The sequence below is a fragment of the Phaenicophaeus curvirostris genome, chromosome 26, assembly GCF_032191515.1.
Source record: "Phaenicophaeus curvirostris isolate KB17595 chromosome 26, BPBGC_Pcur_1.0, whole genome shotgun sequence".
Taxonomy (NCBI): domain Eukaryota; kingdom Metazoa; phylum Chordata; class Aves; order Cuculiformes; family Cuculidae; genus Phaenicophaeus; species Phaenicophaeus curvirostris.
Genome location: NC_091417.1, coordinates 2,849,060 through 2,872,102, shown reverse-complemented (window position 1 = coordinate 2,872,102; position 23,043 = coordinate 2,849,060). Strand labels below are relative to the sequence as shown.

At 54.8% G+C, this 23,043-nt stretch overlaps 1 protein-coding gene across 3 annotated transcripts in view; it reads right to left on the bottom strand.

Annotated features, from left to right (window-relative positions):
* The window catches only part of SRCIN1 (SRC kinase signaling inhibitor 1), an 81,746-nt gene extending 69,187 nt beyond the window's left edge, over positions 1-12,559 (bottom strand). The window contains exons 1-2 of one of the 3 annotated variants that reach the window (XM_069877206.1): positions 12,324-12,559; positions 1,704-1,766 (exon numbers count right to left, since the gene is read on the bottom strand). Coding sequence is in view for 1 of the 3 variants with exons in the window: in XM_069877204.1 (XP_069733305.1) it covers positions 12,365-12,386 (22 nt within the window). In the remaining 2 variants the exon portion in view is untranslated. The remainder of the gene's footprint in view (positions 1-1,703; positions 1,767-12,323) is intronic. The other 2 variants (XM_069877205.1, XM_069877204.1) reach the window with 2 other exon arrangements.
* Positions 12,560-23,043: the final 10,484 nt, after the last annotated feature.

Sequence of the window (23,043 nt, the reverse complement as noted above, 5' to 3'; positions counted from 1 at the left end):
TACCTTCACCCCCTCCTCTCAGCTTTCCTCATTCTGCTGGTTTAACACCTCCAGGCTCTGCCTGACCCTTTCAAGAACTTGAATCCCAACAAAGCATCACCATTATGCTACTTTTTGCCCCCCAGTACGTTGGGGTTCAGCAACAGTAGGACCTACAGCCCTCCCAGGTGGGAGAGCACCAACACCAGGGATGAAACCATCAGGGCTGCCTTGCCTCCAGTCCAGAGAACCAACTCCCAGCTCCTACAAAGAGCCATGAAAGCCACCGCCACATGCACAGGCTCCAAGCCTCCCCTCCCACCCAACCCCAAGAAAGCAGCCGTGCAAGCTGCTCTCCAGCTGAGGGGCAAGCGTGCGCACCGTTCTGAGCCAAGAACTCAATTGCAAGTGTAATTCTGGGACAGAAAACGAGCTAGAACAGTATTCAGTGCCCAAGGTAGATCTCCATGCGGTTGCGCAGCCCAGTCATGGGCTGCTGTCTTCCTCCTGCTTCCCCCACTCCCATTTTGGGATAATGTGTTCATTACAACTCAACAAGGCATTTGCAGGAAACACAATTAAATTACAGCTCACTGTTCCGGCGCCTTGGTTTTACACCAAGAAGGCTCTCGTGTCGGGAGGCCTGGCACACCCCACATATTACAAGCTTGATTTCCTCCACCTCCAGGCTGTCCTCCCCGGTGTCAGCCCTGCCTGTGCTGGGACTCCAGCTGCCTGGCAGCCTCGCGCATCCCAGAACACAGACAGAGACGCCAGTGCCGCTCCCCTTACCTTCAAGCTGGCACCAGCACAGAAAAGCCACCTGGTCCAGGGCAAGAAGCCACCCAACCCCCTATAAATAAACCTGAAGCAGAAGGAAACAGGGACAGCGCAGGCTGGTGCCCCCCGAGGGATGCTGAGCGGTGCCTGCATCTCTCAGCCCTGGGAAATGGCTATGGGATGGGCTCTGGGAGAGCTTACATCTTATTCAAGGTTTTTCTGAAGGCAGGTGGCTTCTAAATCACCTGGACTGGGACTGACTGGTGCCACTGGGATTGTTTCAGCTGGGAGCTGCTGCCCTGACCGACAGGGCTCCCCAAAAAGCAACGCTGCAATCTTTGCTGAGACGCTGGCACCATCCCTGGCAAAGTGAACACCCAGCCCATTAGAGGCTGACAGATGCCACAGAAATGAAATCTATTATTATGACAGACCCAGCAGGGGTTGCTACTGAACAGATTCCACCACATTTCTCCTCTTGCAGCTTCGAAACCAGCCATCCTTCCGCAGGCGGCTCCTAGACGAGGCACCTGCCCCTCCGCTCACCCAGAGGACCAGAATCTTCCTCGCAGTCTCCTTTGGAAGCTTTTCCCTCTCGTTCCCAACAAGGAAACCCCCAAACCTTGCAAGCTCCAGCATTTGGTAGAGGGCGAGTTGGTCCCTCCAGGAGCATCAGCGATGCCTCCAGCTGCAAAAACCCATCCCCAGCTTCAAACCCCCTCTCTCCTCTGCAAAGAGGGTGAGAGCTGATGCCTTAATCATCGCTGCGAAGCAGAAACCAGGTTTTACCCTCCTATAAACACCCAGGAAAACAAGCTACAGGTGCTGCCCTCGCCCACCACGGTCCCTGCACCCGGGAGAGGGTTGGGGAAGGAGAGAACATCGAACATGAAACAAGCAGGGTGGGGAGGAGCACGCTGCTGGCCCCCAGCCCCGGTACTGACCTGGAGACTTTAAACAGAGGGAACAGAGTCCTGGCTTCTTCCCTCCTGCAATTCGATCGAGCCCTGGTTAGGGACAGGAAAGGAGGAGATTCATGAATGAACACGATCCAGGTGGGAAAGTTTGCCAGGGATGGAAGGGAATAAACAAATAAATCAAAGCAAGCAAATACATAATAAATCTGAAATAAAAGAGCAGCAGCAGAAAGCACCTGAGAATGAAACACAGTGGGGGGAGCGATGGGGAGCTAGGCTGTGCCCCACCACGGGGGCACGAGAGCAGCAGCTCCCTCCTACCCTGTGCCCGCGGTGCTGGACGTGGCTCCCCTGTGCATGAGGGGTTTGCTCCCATGCGGAGAGAGGCAGATGCGCACAGGAGCTACAAACAGAGCCCAAAACATCTCCTCGGATGGATGCTCTGCAGGGTCTGGATAAGGGGATCCTGCCCGCCTCATCCTCCCAGCACGACTTCTGTTGGGAAGAGGAGTTTGGGGCATGGAAAAGCAAGGGAGAATCAGAATAGAAAGGCTTATTGTGGGGTTTTTTTCAGGCAAATATTCAGGTTAGACTTTTCTGTGGTAAGAGAAGCTGCACAATCTCGTTGTGCCCCAATTCTGGAACAGTACAGCCTGTCCTGAACCTCCCGGCTGAGCAACATCGCCTCCAAAATCCCAGCACCAAAAAGCAGTTTCCCAGCCCCTGTAGGGCTTGAACCTGCTCCTGGATAGAGGTGGATGCTGCTACGTTCTCTGCAAGTGAACACGGTGCCAGATTCTGAGATGTGAGTGCGGAGAGAGGAGAGGTTCTGTACAGGGGTCCCCACCCTCTGGACCCCCCACCCCACCCCGAGCATCCTGCGAGCAGGCAGCTGAGCCCAGGCAGAGCCTGGCTCTCAGCAAAACCACCCAGAGCTGCTTCGAGCCCCTGTTTTTAGAGATATCGGGTGGTTTTCTCCTCCCCCCTGCAAACCCCCGTGCCTGGAGGAGCAGGGTGAGAAGGGCAGGGGCAGGCGGGGGACAGCCAAGCCAAGATCTCAGCGCCTACAAGGACGTCTTTCTTTGCTGGCAAGCAGGCAGAGCTGTGCACAACGCCGGGAGGCAGCTGAGCTCCTCCAACACGTCCAAGGCTCCAGGACATTTGTCCCCTTGCCCCAAGCCTGGCTCTCCTCCATGTGTCTTTGCTTGGGTATCAACCCTTCCATCACTGCCCTCCAGGTCCAGAGGGTTAGACCAAGCAGCTCAAGGGCTCTGCGGGGCCACCACTTCCCAGCAAGAAGGAGGAGGAGGAGGGTAGCAAAGGGATGAATGCCATTTCTAATCCAACCCCAATTAGCAGCACTGATGGACTCGGTAACTCCGCTGAAGCTCTGCTCTGCTGTGTTTGGGATGCTCCCAGTGCAGCCTAGGGCTCCGCCAAGCCCCTAGTGGGTTTGCACCCTCAGATCATAGAATGGTCTGAGTTAAAAGGAACCTCCAAGCCCATCCAGTTCCACCCCCTGCCATGGGCAGGGACACCTCCCACTGGATCCAGTTGCTCCAAGCCCCATCCAACCTGGTCTTGAACCCCTCCAGGAATGGGGGATTTGAGCTGTGATGGGCAGCTCCCCTCCTTTCACCAGGACTGGCCAAGGGCCACACGCATCCCCATGGATCAGGGTGAGGATTCAAAGGCTCACGGTTCAGGAATGGATTTCACGCCTCAAGCGAGCAAATAATGTTAAAAGCATAATGGGAGAGAAACAAGAAGGACGAAATAAAAGTGGAAAATCCTTCCTAAATGCGCTTTATTCATTTGTTTTGATAATTGCAGTTCAGGTTTAATTATTTATGCCATGTTTTGTAATATGCCAGGAAACGCTCCAGAGCAAATTTGCAGCTGTTGGTGGCTGCGGCACCCGGTAGCTCTGAGCAAGGACAGGGGGCTCGGAGGGTCCGAGGGACCCAGCCAGCCTGCCTGGACACAGCAGAGGAGCCCAGAGGCAAGAGATGACCCAGCTAACCTGGCTCTTGCTCCCAAAGGCGGATCCTACCTGCAAGAACATCCTTCCTCTTTCCAGCTTGCAATGAGACCTGAGCGACTGAAATGGCTTTTCTAGTGGAAATTAGACAAAAAGAAGGAGGATGAACATGGCTCCTATTGCATTAAATTTTCCATGGAGAAAGACTGAGCTCTCCAACCTCATCCTCGGTATTTTCTTGATGTTGGAGGTGAGGACAAGGCTGGGGATGTTTCCATCCACCAGCTCTGCCCCCACTGCGGAGCCTCCCAGGCTGAGACCCTGCAGCTCCCGGTTTCAGTCCCTGCTTCGTCCTACGTGATCTTGGGCCAAGGACTTGCCCTAGGAGCACTTTGGCTTTCCCAAGTGTGGAAAGGAGATAACAGCCTTGCTTTTAGGAAGAGCTGGGACTGACAGCTGAAAAGAACTAATTATTATCTGTGGAGCACCACAACCTCCCCAGAGTTATTTTGGCTGAGATACCAAGTCACAGGGCAGCTGAGTAATTCGCTCAAGGTCTTGCTGCATCCTGGGGATGGAGACCCCATCAGAACCCAGACCAGAGCCATCCTGCCCCAAGCTGCCCACGTGTACTCATTCCCCTTTATGTGTTTTTGCACCTTCATGAGCCTCAAGGAAGGAGCGCAGGCTCCTGACCAAGAGCTCTTATGGTCCTGAAGGACTTCATACCTGGAGAAGATGCTGCTTCTCATTGCTGAGCCCAGAGAAGCTCACGCAGGGCGAACAAAACAGAAGCACAGATGGAGCCAGGAGCTATGTCAGAGCAGCCCAGCCGAGCCCTGGCTGTGCCATGAGCCATTCCCCAGGGCAGGTTCAGCAGGACAGGAGCAGGACATTGCTTTCTGCAGGGGATGAAGAGGAGGAGGAGAGGGAGAGGAGTGGGAAAGGCACCATCGCAGTGTCCTTGAGTGTCCTTTAGAGGCTTTGCTTTTCATGCAGCGCAGCAGATGAGGAAGGACTAAAAAATCCCAAACTGCTCTCTTCTTTGATTCCCCTCACCACAGAGAGAGTTGAAAGGAAGCAGCGAAGGCGAGAGAAAGGAGGAGGCGTGTGGGAAAGGAGGAGGGAGAAATGGAGCGGGTATAGAGGGGGAAGGAGATGCTGCTGGTCCCCTTCACCCTGCTGAGCCCTGGAAATCAGGTCCCCTTCAAGGGTACAAGGGCTCGCTGGGAGCCTCCCACACCCACCCAGCAATATGTGCCACAGAGGGGAGGTGAGGGCAGAGGATGCTCCAAAGAGCCGAGCATCAATGTCTTCTCCCCACATCACACCCACACCTGAGCATCACCAAAAACATCCCAAGGGGACATCGTGCGCATGCTGGCTGCTTCCCGTGAGCGCTCCAGGAGCAGCTAGAGGAGGAAGGCAAGGCAGATGGCCACCCCACATGCACCAGGCACGGTCAGCAAGCGACAAGCACAGCCTTCAGCCTCACCATCCTCATCTGCAGCCCAGCAGGCAGAGGGCGATGCCACAGGCTGGCACAAGAAGGTGAGCTGTCTGGGCTGGAAACATGCAACTTGCTCTGTGTTTGGTCTGGGCAATGTGTTTTTAATGAGCCATATAATGTTTTTCAAATTATGCTGGAACCATTAATCCTCCTGAAATGAGACAGATTCTGCAGCCCGCAGGCAGCGCTGGGGCTGCCTGTTGCACAGCCGAGCAGGGAGCTGCTGCCTCTGCTCTGTTGCTTTCTAGTGGCAGCAAGGCTGTTGCTATGTGACCCCCACAGCCCTGTCCCCAACCCCTACCAGGGTCCCAGCTCGGCCCTGGTCAGCCCCCTGTGCCACGGATGCTCAGAAGCAGCACACACACAGAGCACAGTGAGCTTGAGGAGGATCATCTCCTCTCTGCTTCATGCTCTGAGGTGATACCCACTGATCTGAGCTGGATCTGGCGGCCACCACCAGGCTCATGCTCCTCCTCACCCCACCACACACCCATGGGCTGCTGGGTGCTGGAGATCCCTCCCTACTAGAGATGCTCTAGAAATGACTAGGGAAGGAAAAATGATCAGAAACAACCCTGCAGAACCTAGGAGAAGCTTGTACCATCCAAAACCACCCTGCCCTCCTCTGTTCTGGAAGCACCACACGCTCCCAAGGTCTTGGGAGCTGCTAGGATTCAGCGCTGCCCTTCCAGCCCTCCCAAGAGGCAGAGCACCTTGGGATGGTCTCATCCATGGGATGCGGGAAGAGGAGCCACCGTGGGCTCTTTGGGCTCACGGTAAATGGGATGTTGAAGCCGGGAAAATGCTCCTGCTGGCCAAAGTGGGCAGGAGACAGCGGCAGCGGGCTCAGCCCCATCTCCAGCCCTGCCTGCCTCCCCATGCACCTTCCCAGCAATCCAACTGTAATTGCGGGAGGGAGGTGCTGTATTTTTCCATGCATGAAGATCCAAAGTGACACTTTTTCCCTTCCCTCTCCAGAGCGCAAGAGAGCCTGGTTCATTAACATAAAACCACCGAGCCAAATAAAAACCCTGAGTGCCATGACAGCATCCCTCCAAATAACACGGGAGAGGGGAGTTTATTCATCTCCAGCTCTGCCCTTGCCAAGCACCATGGCAGCCGCAGAAGAAAAGTCAACTGACAGGTGGTTGTTTCACACCCTATTACTGTGCCACTCAGCTCGGCCGAGCCACCTCCGAGCCGCTGACAGATGGATGGGATTTGGAGACCCATCTCCAGCCTGCGGAGTCGGTAGCAAAGCGAGGGGATGCTCAGGAAGAGCAGCACGACTCGAGCCCCTCGCTAAGAATGGGGAAGGGTTACCAAGCCCTGATGTTGGGCAGCTGGAGCAGGAGTCTGTCTCTAAGGTAGCTTTGTCACCAGGTACCCCAAAATATCAGGAACTTGGAGCACCCAGGCTCACTAAGGGGCTTCCAGGTAGAGCAGGAGATGGGAAGAGCAGTGCCACGAGTCCAAACTTGCAAGACATTTATGCTTTAAGCACACCAGTTCTGTAGGAATCTGGCTTGTGAAACATGCCAGCACTTTGGAAACATGCACGACCTGCCACGCTGTGCCTGGTATCCAGCTGGAGATCCGTGTCGGAGCAAGAGACCGAGCTCAGCACACACTGGCTGCCCCAGGCACCACAGCCCCCAGGTCCCTGTGCAGCCCTTTCCTCCCTGCTCATCACTGGATTCACCTCTTTGTTTTCACCCCTTTCCCTTCCTTCCCTGCCTGCACCACTGGGGGTTCCTACACCAGGCAACGCATCCCCCCAAAATCCCATCCCAGCGCTCCATCCCTCCCTCCCACTGCCACACCAAGCTGCAAGCACCCTCCGAGCTCAGCTGGGTGTAGGATCTGAGTCCCTGCCCTTCTCCACTTGGTCCAATTTCAGCTCAAAATAGCCCATTAAACAGAAAACGACAAAAACCAGACCAAATGCCACAACCAATTTTCAAAACCATTTCTCTGGGAGTCCAGCTGCTGGGGCTGGGAGTTACAGCAGCCCTTCCCCACCGTGTCTCCTGGGGTAATCAAGCTAATTACGAGAGCCACTGACCATAAGAGTCTGGTGCCCACAAACCCAGGATGCTCATGAGGGAAACATGGGGCACTTTGGGAAAGGGCAGAAGGGGAAAATGCTGGTAGGTCAGGGGCCAAGTGCTGTTTCCCATCATTGTAGCTGTGAACGAGGCTGACCCACAGCCCCAAGGTTCTCTGTGAGGCTGCAGCTCAGGGATGCCCAGGCTGGCCCCAGGACAAGAGCTGTAAATCCAAGAAGAACTTGAAACATGGAGACTCTTAATGGGCTAGAATTGAAATATATGAACTTAAAGTGGAGGAGAACCAATTCCAACAGCCAGAGTGGCTGCTTGCAGGCTCAGCTGGAGCAGAGGGTAGGAAAGCATCCACAGGCAAGGAGCAGTGGTGCTGGTGCAGCCTGAGCAGCTCTCACCTACCCACAGCCATGGCCCATCCTTTTTTTTCAGATGCCCTTTTCCAAGGTCTGAGCACTGAGGTAGCATTGGGAGACCTGAGCAAGCATCTATGGGGTGGGACTGGCAGCAAAGATGCTTTTTGACTCTCCTTTCCCAGTTATGCTGGAACACTGGTTCCCAGTCTGAGCCCTGAGCACAGATGCTACATTTTCCCTAGCCTGGAGCTATTAGCTGTGCTGGAAGCCTAAATGCATCATCTTCCTTCACTCTCCTCCCTTTGCAATCAGAACATTTCAGCATGAGGCGAGGGGGAAACAAACAAACCAAATGTGTTTGTGTGTCGTCCCCCGTCCCCCCCGCTCCCCTTCCTCCCGCCCCCACCCAGCCCTTCCATCAGCCCTTCTGGTGGAGATGAATTTTTCCTTAAAACAAAACTCTTCATTTGCATTTATTCTGAAAGTGGAAACCACGCAGGGGGAGGGAAAAAATAAAAACAGCTGACGGCAAAGTTTTATTATCCCCGTTGGGTGGTGAGCAGCAAATCAGTAATTTTTTAACAGGCATTTAAGCTCCTTTGCCGAGTGGCTCTTTGAGCCTGGGTGCACCTGCAGCCTGGCACAGCCAGGAGCGGGGTTAATGAGGACCTTGGATGGGGAGCAAGCACAGCTGATGGGTAACAGCACACGCTTTCCCATCTCTTGAGCTGAAGAACCTTGCGGTGATGAGCTGGGACCTGCCCAACCCCACATGTGTCGCTGCGGCTGCTGGAGATGGAGCCAGGCTCATGGGTAAGACCCACTCGCCTGGAACCATCGTGGATGCCAGGCCTCCCCAGATGATGCTAACAGCATCGCTCAGTGCCTTTTGAATCCAATCCTTCTGCAAAGCCTGGCCAAGCAGCCTCTACGCTCCACCCTAGGGACCTCAGACCAGGCATCTCGCACCTCACCCACCTAGAGGTGTTTTAATAATCATAATAATAGTAGCTGCAAAACTTGACCACAGCGGCTGGGAAAGAGCCAACTGAGCAAAACGCTGGCAGTGAATGAACTTCACATCCACAGAGGCAGCACAAAAAGGGAGTTTCTGTCCTTCTCACACCTCCCCAACAGCTCCCATCCAGCCCCAGGGCAGCTCTGCCCCTTCCTAAGCGCAGCCCCCAGGGCAGTGGGTGCTGCCCCTCACTCTGCTTTGCTGGAGGGTTCAGCACCTCTGAACCAAGAGCTGTGGGGCTGGATGAAGTCACAATTTGTGCTTCCCATATTGCAAGCGATAGCAAAGCTACCCCAGCGCCGGGGGCAGAGTGAAATGCTGGAGAAATTCATAGAATCATCAGGTTGGAAAAGACCCACCAGATCATCGAGTCCAACCATTCCCATCAATCACTAACCCATGTCCCTCAGCACCTCATCCACCCGTCCCTTAAACCCCTCCAGGGAAGGGGACTCAACCCCCTCCCCAGGCAGCCTCTGCCAGGGACCAATGACCCTTTCTGTGAAAAATTTTTATCCTAATCTTCAGCCTGACCCTCCCCTGGTGGAGCTTGAGGCCATTCCCTCTCGTCCTGTCCCCTGTCCCTTGGGAGAAGAGCCCAGCTCCCTCCTCTCCACAACCTCCTTTCAGGCAGTTGCAGAGAGCAATGAGGTCTCCCCTCAGCCTCCTCTTCTCCAGGCTAAACACCCCCAGCTCTCTCAGACGCTCCTCTTGTTCTCCACCCCCTTCCCCAGCTTCGTTGCTCTTCTCTGGACTCGCTCCAGAGCCTCAACATCCTTCTTGTGGTGAGGGGCCCAGAAGCAGGGACCTCACCTTCCTCTTCCTCATTTGCACAACGAGCTTCCTAACGCCCTGCTCAAGCCTCTCCAAATCACCCCTCCTGCCAGCAGCCTCCCTCTTTCCTCCCGAACAAGCTTAGACATCAAATTTTAACCACAAGGAGCCCCAATGGACTCATCCCAGCACCTTGGGGACACCCACACCCATTCTGAACCCAGGATGGACCACAACCAGCCTGGCCCCATCATGGGGATGCTCTCCGTGCGTGCCAGGCGTGTCCCTGGGGCACCGATGCAGCCACTGCGCGCCCCGGCTGGGATTGATGTGTGGCAACAAGGGGAATCGATGTCTATAATTAAACCCTGCCCTGCTGGGCTGTGTCCCTCCCGCCCTGCTCCCCGCAGCAGACGTGGTGTTTCACCCTGTAGCAACGTCCATGGGGGATGCAGCTCCCAGGAGGTGCACATCTAGGTTCGTGCAACAGCAAAGGGCACCCAGAGCCTCCTTCCTCCCCGGGCGAGGCTTCAGGACAGAATTTCTGGGTGGAAAAAGCAGAGGGAGGCACAGGTGGGTGTTTCCCACCAGGCTGGGTCTTTGCTGTGAGGCTGATGCTGCAGGCACCAAGGGAAGGGAAGGAGGGAGAAGGGAGGAGGACAATGGGGAGCACAGGTGCGCCTGGGGAAGGTTGGAGGTGTCCAGCGAGGATGGAGTGGGCTCACGCCCTGCATTCACCCCAAAGCAGCAAAGGTGTCTATCCATCTTCCCACGCAGGGAAGAAAAATAAAAAAATAAACCAAAAAAACCCACATTCTGGGGGAGCTGTACAGCTTTTCCTCAGCCAGGGCTGACCCTGGTGCCAACGCTACCCCACCCCAACCAGCTCTGATCCCACCGTCTCCCAGTTCAATGCAATCACCACACCAGTGCTCAGCATCGCCCCCCTGCCCAGAGCCACCTAGGCTGCCCCCTACACACACCTCCTGTTCCAGCCCAGGGACCAGGATGAGCAGCTCCTGCATCAGGACCTGCCTGACAAAACAAACGAGAGAGCATCCCACCTTGCCCATCCTGCTGGGAGGGGAGGGACAGCTCCTGACAAAGACTAAAGCTCCTTTTGCACAAAGACACCAACCCTCTGGCAGCACTGCCAGGGCCTGTGGCTCCCCATTCCCCATCCTCACTCCCCCAGCCTCTCAGAAGAGGGGTTGTACCCCCCCCAGCAGCACCCTGGGGGAAGAAGGTGCCCATCAGAAGGAGCACGGAGCCATTTCCACGGGCATGTGAACACTGGCAGCTTCAGGGGCAGTCTGGTGGGAAATAATTAGCACATTGGAAACGTATTCCTCATTAAAATGAGGGAAGAGCCACCGCTGGGGCTGGAGAGACCGTGTGGCTTCAGGCAGCTTCCATGGAGGCACCGTCCTGAACCTCAGGGTGGGGATCCTGCATAGCACCCCCTGTGAAAGCCACAGAGCTACCAGCAGCACCAAAAACCATCCACGCCCCCAGGATCTGGATGCTGGCAGATCTGGAGCAAATTTGGGGTCCCCAGGACTCAGTCACCTCTAGGAAGGGCTGGTGTCAGGGTAGAGGTCACCCACCCATGCAAGCATGGACCAGCTGAGCAGAAAGGACTGTTCCATCTCCATCCTTAAGCACAAACTGCCTGGGTGTGACCCCCCTCAAGCCCCCTGAGGCACATCACAGCTCCGGAGGGTCCCGTGGCTGGTGCCAGGCAGATTCCCAGGGCCAAGCACATCCAAACCCAACTTCCCTGGGAGTTGGGTACCAGCAGCCGCGCAGCAGCACGCGGATGCGAGAGCTGAAGCGTCGCCACTCCCCATCCCAGCTCACCACAACCAGAGCGAAAAAACGGAGAGAACAAAGAGGGGAGAGGCTGCGGGGCGAAAGCTTCACAATGAAGGCGAACAAAGGGACCCCCTCCCGTGGCAGCACAGCCCTGGCACCCATCCCTGCCACTTGCCAGGGCTGGTATAGGGCAGGGTGATGCTGGTGACCACAGCATCATGCACACGCGTGCACACCCACCCACACACCCACCCAGCCCTGCGAGCAGCCCCCGCTGTGGCTCTTCTTTACCCCCAAACACCCAGAGAGCAGCCGGCTGTGGCACAGGACAAGGGGAGGGCAGGCAGCCTTTGGAGTTATTTTAAGTTTCCCTCCCTGTCACCTTCCCCCCACGCCCAAACCCAGCCCGGGATGCACCAGATTTTTCCTCCTCCTGCAAGGATGCTGAAAATAGCTCAAAAAAAAAAAGGAGGCGATGTGCAGCCCCGCTGCTTGTCCTACCCTTTGTGTCTTAGGAGATGCTTGGGGAGGAAGGAAAAAGGAGAGAGAGCAGGTAGGTGAGCAGCCCGCAGCCTCCCTCCTCCTCGCCCATCTGTCTCCCCAAGCTCACAGAGAAAGGAAATCCCGAGCCGGGCAGCATCCAGACGGGCTTGGTCAGCAAAACACCAGGTTTAATGCACAACACAGCAACAACAGAGCTGAAACAGCCATAGGCACAATAAAGGATTTCTTCAAGCATCCCTAGCGAGCTCCCGCCCCCTAACACCCCATCGCTCCTGTTCCTCACGCCAGTGTTTCTAGGACAGTGGCTCTCCAGCTACTTTATCCCTTTGGAGCAAGGCAAGTCCCGATAACAAACAACCCTAAGAAGCAGCAGCACCAGCAGCACCAGCTCAGCATCCCCCGGCCCATCGGTTCCCTGTGCTGGGGGGACCACAGCCCAACCCCACGCACACACCCCTCACCCCGGAGCATCACAACCCCACGCACACCCTTCCTTGGTGGCAGCTCACAACCAGCAAACTCCAGCACCGGGAGCAGTTTTTCCACCCCTCCCCAGCATCAGCACCTCTGCCCCAGCGCCATGGAGGGAGGAGGACAAAAAAAACCACACAAATAAAAAAAAATACCTGCTACTTAAGAATGGATGCACATAGTGAGAGTGACATGCCTTGAGAGGGTGTATTCCCCATTTCTGCTCTGCTTGCTCGCTTTCTTTTCTTTTCCTTTCTCTCCGCGAGGGGCTCAGGCCCAGCCAACCATGGGAGACGGAGGCAGGAGTGCGAGCGAGCGGGTGCGCGGGTGCGAGCGCGCGCTGGGGTGTGTGCGCGTGGGAGCGCGCAGCTCGGCGATGTACAAAGGAACAAATGGGAAAAACACATTAGCTCATGATAGATTAATGTGCGGGGAGACGACTCCCCCTCTCCTCTCCCTCTTAAAGGCCCCTAACGTTTTATTCGGGGAGAGGTGGCTAGCCCAAGCGCCAGGAGCGGTTGCCACCCGGTGCCAGCACCTGCTGCTAGCGGAGACGCAGCTGGACCCATGGGGGATGCGCGGGAGAGGCAGCCCTGGGGGATGTGCAGGAGGAGCGTAAACATAAATCTTGAAAGGGGATGGCAAAACTGCATTTACAGGTCTTTTAGGGGGGTGGCATCCTGCCACGGTCCTGCACGGGCAGCGGGTTTGGCTGTAAAGGCGGTTTAAGGGAAACGAAGTCAAAAGGGTGAGGGAAATGCTGCCAGCGGAGCTGTGACCGTACTTGGTCCCGCGGGACCAGCAGCTCCCAGCTCACATAGCGACGCGGCTCATCCATCACCTGGCAACTGCCAACTCCCTGCAGAAGCAGCCAAAAACCCTCCGTAGCGAAGCCCCGATGGCATCAGGGCACCCACACCCCGGCTCAGTCCCCGCCTGGCAGCTCCCATCGGGGTGAGGACGCAGCTGCAGGCTCTGAGCACTCGAGGTCCCAGGGGCGAGCAGCCTCTACAGCCTGACAGGGATGCAGAGGTGCCCCGCTGGTGCTTCATCCCATATCACACCTCCTCGCAAGGAGAAACAAAACCTAAAGGCCACCAGGGAGAAACGGTAAATAGAGCAAAGGGGGAAATAAATAAGCGGCCACTTTGTTTTGTTCCTAGGACCAACAAGGAGGGTCCCAGGCTTTCTCCCTGCACCGCTGCCTCTCCCATCTCCATGGGATGGGGACTGCAGAGCCCATCAGCACCTCCCCAGCGAGGAGGAGGAGAGGTGGAAGAGATGCCAGCTAACCCTGCCCCCTGCCATCCCCCCTTCTCCCCCCAGTGCTGCATTAACTGGAGAGCCACTGCCCAGCGGCACGGGGACGCACAACAACACCAGCTCCATTAGAGAACATCCGTGGGGCGAAAGCCTTTTCCAGCACCAGCAAAGTGCATCTTAATGGGGCTGGCGTGCTCCTGGCAGCGGGACGGCCCAGGACACCCCAGGGCTGGCACGGGGACGGGGCGCTCTGCAACGTGCTGCTTGCTCAGCGAGATACCTCGCTGGGTTCATCCCACACTCCAAGGCAGCCCCATCATCTCACCAGGAGCCCCATCGCCTCCTTGCACCCCTGCAACCGCCTCTTGCTGTGGTGGGAGAGAAAGGGAGCTCTGTCTGTCTGTCTGTCAAGGGGGGACAGGACAGAGGGGTCAAAAAAGATGAATGAAAAATGGGAATGGAAAGAGTTGCTGTTAGACCTGGAAGCGCTTCAGCAACGGAATAGGAGGTGAAGTGTTTTCAACAAGGAATGAAATCCTCCAGTCTGTGCCTTGCTGGTAGGCAGATTAGAGGAGCTAAAGTTCCTCCCCTCACACCCCCAGCATTAAAAGTCTCTCGTTTAATATGAAATCCTAACCTACTGTGCTCCAAGAGATGGCACCGGGGATGTCTGAGGCTGCCTGTGCCGGAGGGGAGCGCGGCCACACCACAGGGCCACCCTGCACCCAGGTATCTCCCAAACCAAGCAAGATAACCTAGATGGGATGGATCCTGCCCTCCCCTCAGGCTTTAATTTCCCATGGCAGAGCCCACGCCGCTGCCTGGTGTGAAACCAGGGGGAGATTCAAACTGCATGGAGCATCAGGTGGGAAATTCAAGAGAGATGTAAATCACAGTGGTCACAAAAGGGCAGATTAGAGATATTTTAGGGTATCTGGTATGGACATAAACGCCCCGAGCAGCTGAGAAGGGGCAAGATAACCCAACACAAGCCCAGCGATGCTGTAACAGCATCCCCACACCACAAATTCAGCACCAACTAAAGCAAACCCAGCCCTGGCACTGGGGCTGCTCCGTGGGGTGACGCCGGCTGACAGCTCCCCGATTTTGCAGCTTGCGGAGAGGCAGAGGTTTTGATCACAGCAGATCCAAGTGAGGCAGTGAAATGTCTTTAAATGAACTGAAATGCGGTCTAATCGGCACATCTATTTTCTAACAAGTTACATATTCCCTTCAGAGCTCCAGTCATTTCAAAAACACATTAAGGAGAAATATTTGAAAGCTAAAATGTATTAAACAAGCACTTCATCCTCATCAGCAGAGAGGTTATAGACCTTTGCTGGTCTCCTTCTAATAACCTTGCACGCAAGATACCACAAGGCAACCTCCTGTTTTCAAAAACCCATTAAAAACACGTGCAGTGCGACGAGTCTGGGTGACAGACACACAAACCCCCACCTAAAGCACCTTAGTGGGTGCTGGCAGGGCAGGACAGGGCGGTCGTGGCCCCCAGAGCTCCCCTACGGCAACTAACACTGCAGGCAAGCATCACGAGCCAGCCCTGACCCGAAATCACGAGAGCAACCTGAAAATATCCAAGGGTTCCTGGAGGAAAGCCGAGGAGAGGGCAGGGCGTTTTATTTCTGAGGGGGAGGAGAGAGAAGGTCCCACAGCCACGAGAGACAAGTTTAGTTTGGAAAGGAAAGCAGATATCGCACGTAACCACATGATGTTGGAGAGCCAGCATCTCCAATCTGTGCCAGAGCCACGGGAACAGGATCCCACAGGGAGTCAGGTCACCCCACAGCACACCCCAAAACACCCTTGGCACCAACCCCACCGCAAAGACCTGCAACCTTTTCCTTCCCAATAAAAGAATCATAGAATCACCAGGTTGGAAAAGACCCATCGGATCATCGAGTCCAACCATTCCGAGGAGGGAAAGGGAAGAAAAGAGGCCCCTAAACCCTCTCCCCAGCTCTGCTGCAGCCTCGCATTAGCACAGTCACCACTTTATACTCCTGCTCCCAACCCTCCTCCCTCCCAGCCCTGCAGAAGGGGTTTGAGGTCCTTTCACTGCTGGGCTGGACAAGAGGAACGTGAAAGCTGAGCCTTGGCTCTCAATTATTTATCACACATTTCTTTTTTTGTCCGACTTGTCCTAAAAAGTCCTTTGAAGCACCCGCCACAGGATGAGATTTGGGTGTGTCTTGACTTTAATTAGACCTCTGCACAAACCAAGCCATCCTTCTCCTCCCTCCTCTGCTGAGCAGCCCAGAGCAGCTCATACCCTTGCTCCAGTGAGTTAGAAAGGTTTTGGAGAGCAGGAGCTTCTGTCCTCTGGCCCTAAATGCCACCTACAAATTGGTGGGGGTCAGTGCCACAGCTTGCCCCTCACCCAGGCCAGATCAGACCATACCTGAGGATCCAGGGCCCAAAGAGTTTAATACCATGGTGCTAAGAGGATGCTCTTATTAACCCTGCAACACCCTTCCTTTTGGTCACAGCAAATTCCCCCAGCCGTGAATTCCCAGTCTAGGTAGCCATCAAAAAGGGGTTTTTCTCTTACCTGTCTGACTCTGCCACCCACTTCACTGGGGAGTCGCATTCACCATTAACAGGGTGCTCCACAGCAGGCAAAGCCAAACCAACCCCCAGCACGCTCTCAGCAAAAAAATACTCCCAAACGTGCCTGCGCCTCACCCTTAAAACCCACCAGCTGTGCCCAAGGGGAGGAAGGGAGCTCCTGGAAGAGGCTGCAAATGGGAGTGTTGATATGAGCATCACCTGGGTGCCCTGAGCATCACCTGGGTGCCCTGAGCACCATCTGGGTGCCATGAGCAGCAGCTGAGTGCCCTTAGAATCATCTGGGTACCATGAGCATCATGTGGGTGCCTTTAGCATCATCTGGGAGTAATAAGCATCAGTTGAGTGTCCTTAGAATTATCTGGGTGCCATGAGCATCATCTGGGAGCCCTCAACAGTATCCAGCCCAAGTTGTCCCCCACATTAACTGTGGCTTTTTATGCTGTTTGCATGACATCTTTGTCCAAAAAGACCGCAGCAGTAAGGAAAAATTAATCCAGGCTCTGTACACACACATTTGGGGGGTGAAAGCCACCCCCTCCTCATATGCAATCCATGCTGACCCATCTCAGAAGCTGGAAGGGACAAAAGTAAAACAGATTTGAGCTGCCTGAGGCTCAGCCCTGCCCTCCAGCACTATCTCCTTCCCCTCACCGCCTCTCCTGGAAGTCTTTGAAGAAAAGCCTGAGCATCTGAAGCACCAGAGTCTGCTTTGCTCATATTTTTAATATAGCTTCACACGGAGCCATCCCACACACATCTGTCCCCGCTCGGCACAGGCTCATATTCACCCGCGTGCCCAGCCCCTCGCCTACACTGGCCGCACAGCCACACGTTTCCATTTATAATGCACCCAGTCACGCACAAGCCTTCGCTTCTTCATCCCGCCACACACAGGATGCGCCTTTTCCATCCCCCCCATCCAGGCTCACTCTGTCTTCTACCAAATCCCTCCTGGAAAGCTTAATCATAGAATAGTTTGGGTTGGAAGGGACCTTAAAGATCATCCAGTTGCAACCCCCTGCCATGGGCAGGGACACCTCCCACGGGATCAGGTTGCTCAAGGAACCATCCAACCTGGCCTTGAACATCTCCAGGGATGAGGCAGCCACAACTTCTCTGGGCAACCTGTTCCAGGGCCTCAACACCCTCATAGTGAAGAAATTCCTCCTTATATCTAGTCTAAATCTGCCCCTCTCCAGTTTATAACCATTGCCCCTCATCCTATCACTCCAAGACTTGTACATAGTCCCTTCCCAACTTTCTTGTACCCCCTTCAGATACTGGAAGGTCACTTAAGAAAGCCTTTACGTTCCCTTCAAGCACCATTTGGATTGCCACCAAACAGCCCTTTTCCTCCTAAAAAACTACTCTCTGTAGGATCCCAGCGGCAACACCCACATTTCCCATTCCTGAGCAGCCCCATTAGGGACCAAGAACAGCAGAACCACATCTAGAACTCTACAACCTCCCACTGAGGTCCATACTATTCCTCTCACAAATATAAAGCCAGGAGAACAGGAACAGAGCAGGAGAAGGGACTTTGCCAAGTCCCACCAGTGCCGGAGCCAGCCCAAGATCTAGAAGAGGGGAAATATCGCAGAACCTGGATAAATTCCCCAGCCTGACCCCCACAGGGATAAAACTGGGAGGAGGTGGCTGCCCAGTTTCACAGTGACGGGTGAGGGCTTAATAACAGTTAAATAATACATGGATTGGCAGATGTTTGTAAGCAAATCCACCACCAGCAAATAGATTTTATTGTCTCAGAGAGGGGCCCTTTGCTGCCTCCGTGTCCCTTCCCATCTGGAGCACACGAGGAAGCCGACAGTCCCTCCCAGTGCTTGTCCACACCTGATTTCCACCAGGAACCAGCCTGCAAAGCTCATTTGTGCTCAGCAAGCTCCAAAGACTGAGAAATCGGCCCTCAGCCCTCCTGCAGCAAATCCAGGTGTGCAAAGTGGGGCAACCACCCCATTCTTCACAGAGGCAGGTGGTGGAAGGAGGTGACAACCTTCAGCTGCAGCGGCTTGAAGGGGAAGGGGTTGAAACTGTTCCAGTCCCCAAAGAGAAGAGCTGCCTTGGTCAGGGAGACCCTAGGATTGTTTCTTAGGAAAGGAAGAAAATTCCAACCCTAACACGGTAACCCAAACCCAATTCCAACCCATGGGCAGGGACACCTCCCACTGGATCAGGGATCTCCAAGCCCCATCCAACCTGGCCCTGAACCCCTCCAGAGATGGAGCAGCCACCACTGCTCTGGGCAGCCTGGGCCAGTAGTTTAATGCAGGTAAAGCAACTGCTGCATGAACCCCCAGCACTCTCACACTGTTGAATTCAGCCGGAGCGAAGCTGTTGGGTGCAGGACCTGGGTCACAGAGGGGATGCTGCACCTCGCATGCTCTGGGATGGCAGAGGCCACGCAGACATGAGGCTCCCGGGGTGATGTGCTCCGGCAGCAGCTCCCTGTCTCTGTCATTATCCGCTGCTTTCCTCTGGGCATCGGGAAGAGGAAAAGTCTCCATGGCAACCAAGGACAGATGTGACCACGACATGTACTTTGCGCTCCACAGCCGGCACCTCTCAGGGCTCAACGAGGCACCCAGGTACCAGTCACTCTGCGAGGAGACCTGCCTTTCGCTGCCCGTGCAATGATGAGTGACCTATAATTGCTCAAATTTTGCAGCAGGGAGCCTCACAAAAACACCCAGGAGAATTGGAGCTGGATGCCCACTTCTAACCCCCAGCCTGGGGTGCTGGGGTAGGGCTCTTCCTCCCGGTTTGGCAGGAGGAGGGTAGCACGTGCTGTGAATTCCATCAAATCTTTGTGGCCAGCTTCCCAGGCTACGTTAAAGAGGAGGCGCTATTTTCCATCAGCTGGTATCCAGGTTTCTCTTCACAAGGGCTGTGAGGGCAAGGAATTGTTGATGCATAATGTATGGACATCTGAGCAGGAGGGGGATGGAGGGAAGAGGGCAAATAAGAGAAGGAGAGGAGCAGAAAGAGGTTGAGAGTCAGGTCTCCACCCTCTTCACCCCAGAGCCGGCATCTTTCTCTGCTACGCGTAGACTCTTTGCTCCCTAAAGCCTCACAAAACTCCCTGCCCTCCTCAGCTCTGCCCTGGGGGACCTTTGACCGCTCCAAGGGTTGTCCCCAAGGTCTGGTTGTTGAATGGAGACAGAGACCCAGCAGTCCTGCTCCTCAGGGGCTGAGTGGCACAGCATCCCTGTAAGAGACATCCACGCCTCCCTCTTTCCCCCAGCAGCCACCCTACACAGGGGAAGAAAAGCCAGATGCTTTACAAGGCTTGATTTCTTCCTGCAGCTTTAAGAGGATTTCCTCATTAGAAGGAGCAGCTTTGCTTGTTGCCAAGATGACCGATATTTCCACTAACTAGGCAAGAAATCCCGCGCTGACCCCCAACCGCAGTGTCCTTGGGGGGAGGACAAGGTCTGAGCTCACCACGCGTGGCTGACTCAATCCACCCTTGGCTTTATTGCTCAGGACACCATCAGCCCTGCCTCCAGCAGACCCCTGGCAGATGCTGCTTAGGAGGCAAGAGCAGGGTCTTCCACTGCATCATAGAATCACCAGGTTGGAAAAGACCCATCGGATCATCGAGTCCAACCATTCCTACCAAATACCAAGCGCTGCACGAAGCCGGTCACAGCCTTACAATGATGTTGGGGATGTAGCAGCAGCTTGAGGTCAGTGCAGGCTCAAAACACTCCCTGGGTGACTGTGCAGGACTTCCCTGTGCCTGGGACCTGCTGGCTGAGCCATGCATGAGCCCTTTTGACAGCAAGAAGGATGCATTAGTTTGGATGATGGAAATAACTTCAGTTCACCAGTATCTGACCAGTCGCCAGGGGGTTGTGAAGGTCGGGGGCAGCATAAACTGCCAGGGAAGTGCACAGAAGGCTCCATCCTGCTGTGGGGGCTTCTCCAAAGCCTCAGGGCAGCTCAGGAGAGAGCCAAGGTGTTTGCTGGGAAGTTCAGCAAGGGCACGAGAGAGATGAGTTATCACAGGCTGATCAGAGGCAGATGCTGACAGTTAAAAGGGAAGGAGACATGCTGGGGCAAGCAGGGAGAGGTCGTAGGAAGCCAGGAGAGTGAAAAACAGCAGCTGATTTATTACTTTTTTTTTTTTTTTTGGAGCAAAGAGAAGAGCAATGCAGCAAAACCATCGGGCCTGAGGACCACAGCAGCATCCAGCGTGGGTGTGCTTGGGGCAAAACAGTGTTTGCTGAGGTCAAGGACAGCCCTGCGGCGCTGGAGAAAGAACAGAGGAGATCCCAGCGATGGGCTTACGGCAGGGCTGGGAAAAGCGGAGCCTGGGCAATATTCTGTGCCAAAGAAAAAGGGGGCTGCTAAGATTAAGACACTGCAGAAGGGGAAAAGCAAAGAGAGAGCTGAGTCACAGCTAACACCTCGCCCGCGGGTAAATGCCACAGCCTGAGCGGAGCAGCAGAGCAGAGTCTGCAGCAGCCAGAGAAGAAAGGGAAAAAGATGGGGCAGAGGGCCGGGAGGCAGGGATTAAATATTATTTGTCGTGGCTGTGCTTGAGCTGATGGCTAGACAGCCACCAGGAGACAGCACAGAGGCAGCTCTGAGTTGAGATGAGCGCTTGCAGACCTTGGCTGCTCCTCCCTGTGCCCCTTCTTGTGGGGAAAGAATCAAATCAGAGGCAGCAACAACTCGGATTCCTCCAGGTTCTCACTCTCCTGAAGCTGAATTTTCTCTGCTTCAAGAGAGAGGGTCCTTGGGCTGCCCATGACGCTCGCAGCACCAGCTCGGTTGTGAGGAGGGGCTGCTCTGGGTGGGAGGATGCCTGTGAATCCCACGCTGCTGGGAAAGTTCAGGAGGTGGAAGTGTCTAAAAAGAGGGAGTTTAAAGGTTAGTTCTGTAGCAGAAAGAACCAGAAATCTGGGTCAGAAGGGATAGGACACACGTCAGTATCTTCCTGGATCAGAAAGATGCGTTTCTCCAAACCTGGAGGATGGGGTCCCCAATGCCAGCAGCTCAACCATGAGCTCAGGGTCCCAGGGGTGTCCAGGACCTGGTGGCATTTCCACCACCACTAAGCACATAGAATTAAAGAAGTGACAGAGATCTGCCTTTTACACGTGGGTTAACAGAGACAGGTCGATCCTACCCAGAGCCACGTGGCCGGTCAATAGGGAAGCAATGCCTGAAGTCCATTTTCCCCTGGCACCGTGCTGGGATCGCCCTGGGAGGGCGAAGTGGTGGGTGGCAGTCGGGGATGACACGCTCTGCGGCGATCGATAAGCAACAGGAGAATTGCATCGCTTCCCACTGACTCACTGCTCCCAACTTGGCAATTCAAATAGGGTTGATTATCTCTCCTGCCGTACAAGAAAGAAAAGGGTTTGGCAAAGGTTTCAAGAAAACTTGGGTTCAGCCCAGCACAAATGAGGAAAACTTCTGAAAAGTCAAAAAAAAACCCCGCACAGAATGGGAAAAATGTTTTCCTGAAAAGCTCAAGCAAGCTGAGTGCATCTCTCCTCTTCCCCACATAGGCAGCAGCATCTTCCTATGCTCATGGTACTTTCTCCATATGATTTATACAGTAAAATACCCTCTTTCCCAGCTTCCTTGCCCTGCTGTTCCTTTCTAACAGGAACCTGCAAGGAGCTGGTGAACCCTGAGGAAAACAGCTCCAACAGACTTTTTCCTCCCTTGTTTTCCTGAACTGCACCAGCAGCCTATGCCTTTAAATCAGACAGGCTGATCCCCAGGATAGCAGCTGGAAAGGGCATATCCATAGCTCCGACAGGGATAAGAGCCTCTGCAGTCCCTGGGAATTTGCAAACATGGGCTGATAGAGCAGAGCCTGAAGCCTGAGGTTATTTAAAAGGCTGCAAAGATGCTCAGCCCCACAAGCTAGAGGGGAAGCAGAATAGGAGGCAAACGCGTGATGCAGAGCGAGCTGCAGAGGACGGGCAAGCTCAGCTCACCCAGGACCTTGGCTTGGACCATGATCAGGAGGGCGCAGGCAGGTGGGAGGGAGCATCTGCTGCAAAGGAGCAGAGCTAGAAAACTAAACCAAAACACCTCCTAAAAAAAAGGTGTAGGAACACCACAGCAGGGCAGAAGCACAGACACTCGCAAGCTCCTCGCCCTGCCTGCTCCCTGCATGCATCTAAGCCCAAAGGACTTCCTGGTATGATGCTATTTAGGATAGAAATGCCAATCACATTTCCCTTCAATGTGATCTTATCAGGGCTGGGCTTGCCAGCCGGAGCTAATTAAATCCTGGATGCAGTCGCTGCTTAAATGAAAGTTTGTTTCCTGCAATAGCAAAGCCAAGGATGAAGACAGCCTGTGCTTTCTTCTATCTGGCAAGAACATCTGATCTGCCACAGGCAGCTCACGTTGATCCTACCTGCTCCACGGCTGAACGCCCAGGTCCAGAGCGAGGGCTCCATCCCTGGGTCTGCCCAGGTCTAACATTCCCAGCGTTTGCAAGAGGCAGATAACGTATATGAGGAGCCACACACAGGAGCCAGCTGCGATTCCTGGCACGGGAGGCACTGCCTTTCTTTCACACCCAGCCCTACCTGGGGTTACAAGCTGGAAGATGCTACCAGGTCCCTTGCAGGAGCTCAGGGGAGCTCCAGAGCTTTGCCTTACAGGTCTTGGTGCTATACTGGTGCAGCAAAGGCATCGCAGAAACAACCTGGATCCCAAAAGCGATGTCTGTCTTGAGCAATTACAGCCCAGCTGCAGCAGAAAGTTACCTTGAAGACAGCACATGCCTAGACAACATGCAGTTCAGAGCTGTGAAAGCAACTTTAGTTTTACTTCCAGCTCGCAGGGGCTGGCACAAGGCAGAAGGCGGCCAGGAAAAGCAGTTCTTAGCCCATAACCTACCCCTGAGCAGGAGGCAAAGCCATTGGTCAGACGCCTTTCGGTAGCTGATGAACAAAAGAAAAGCAGAAATAAAAAGAGGAGATGAGGGAATCAGTGAAGCCCTCACTGTTTCTGGCACACTAGTGCCCCGTG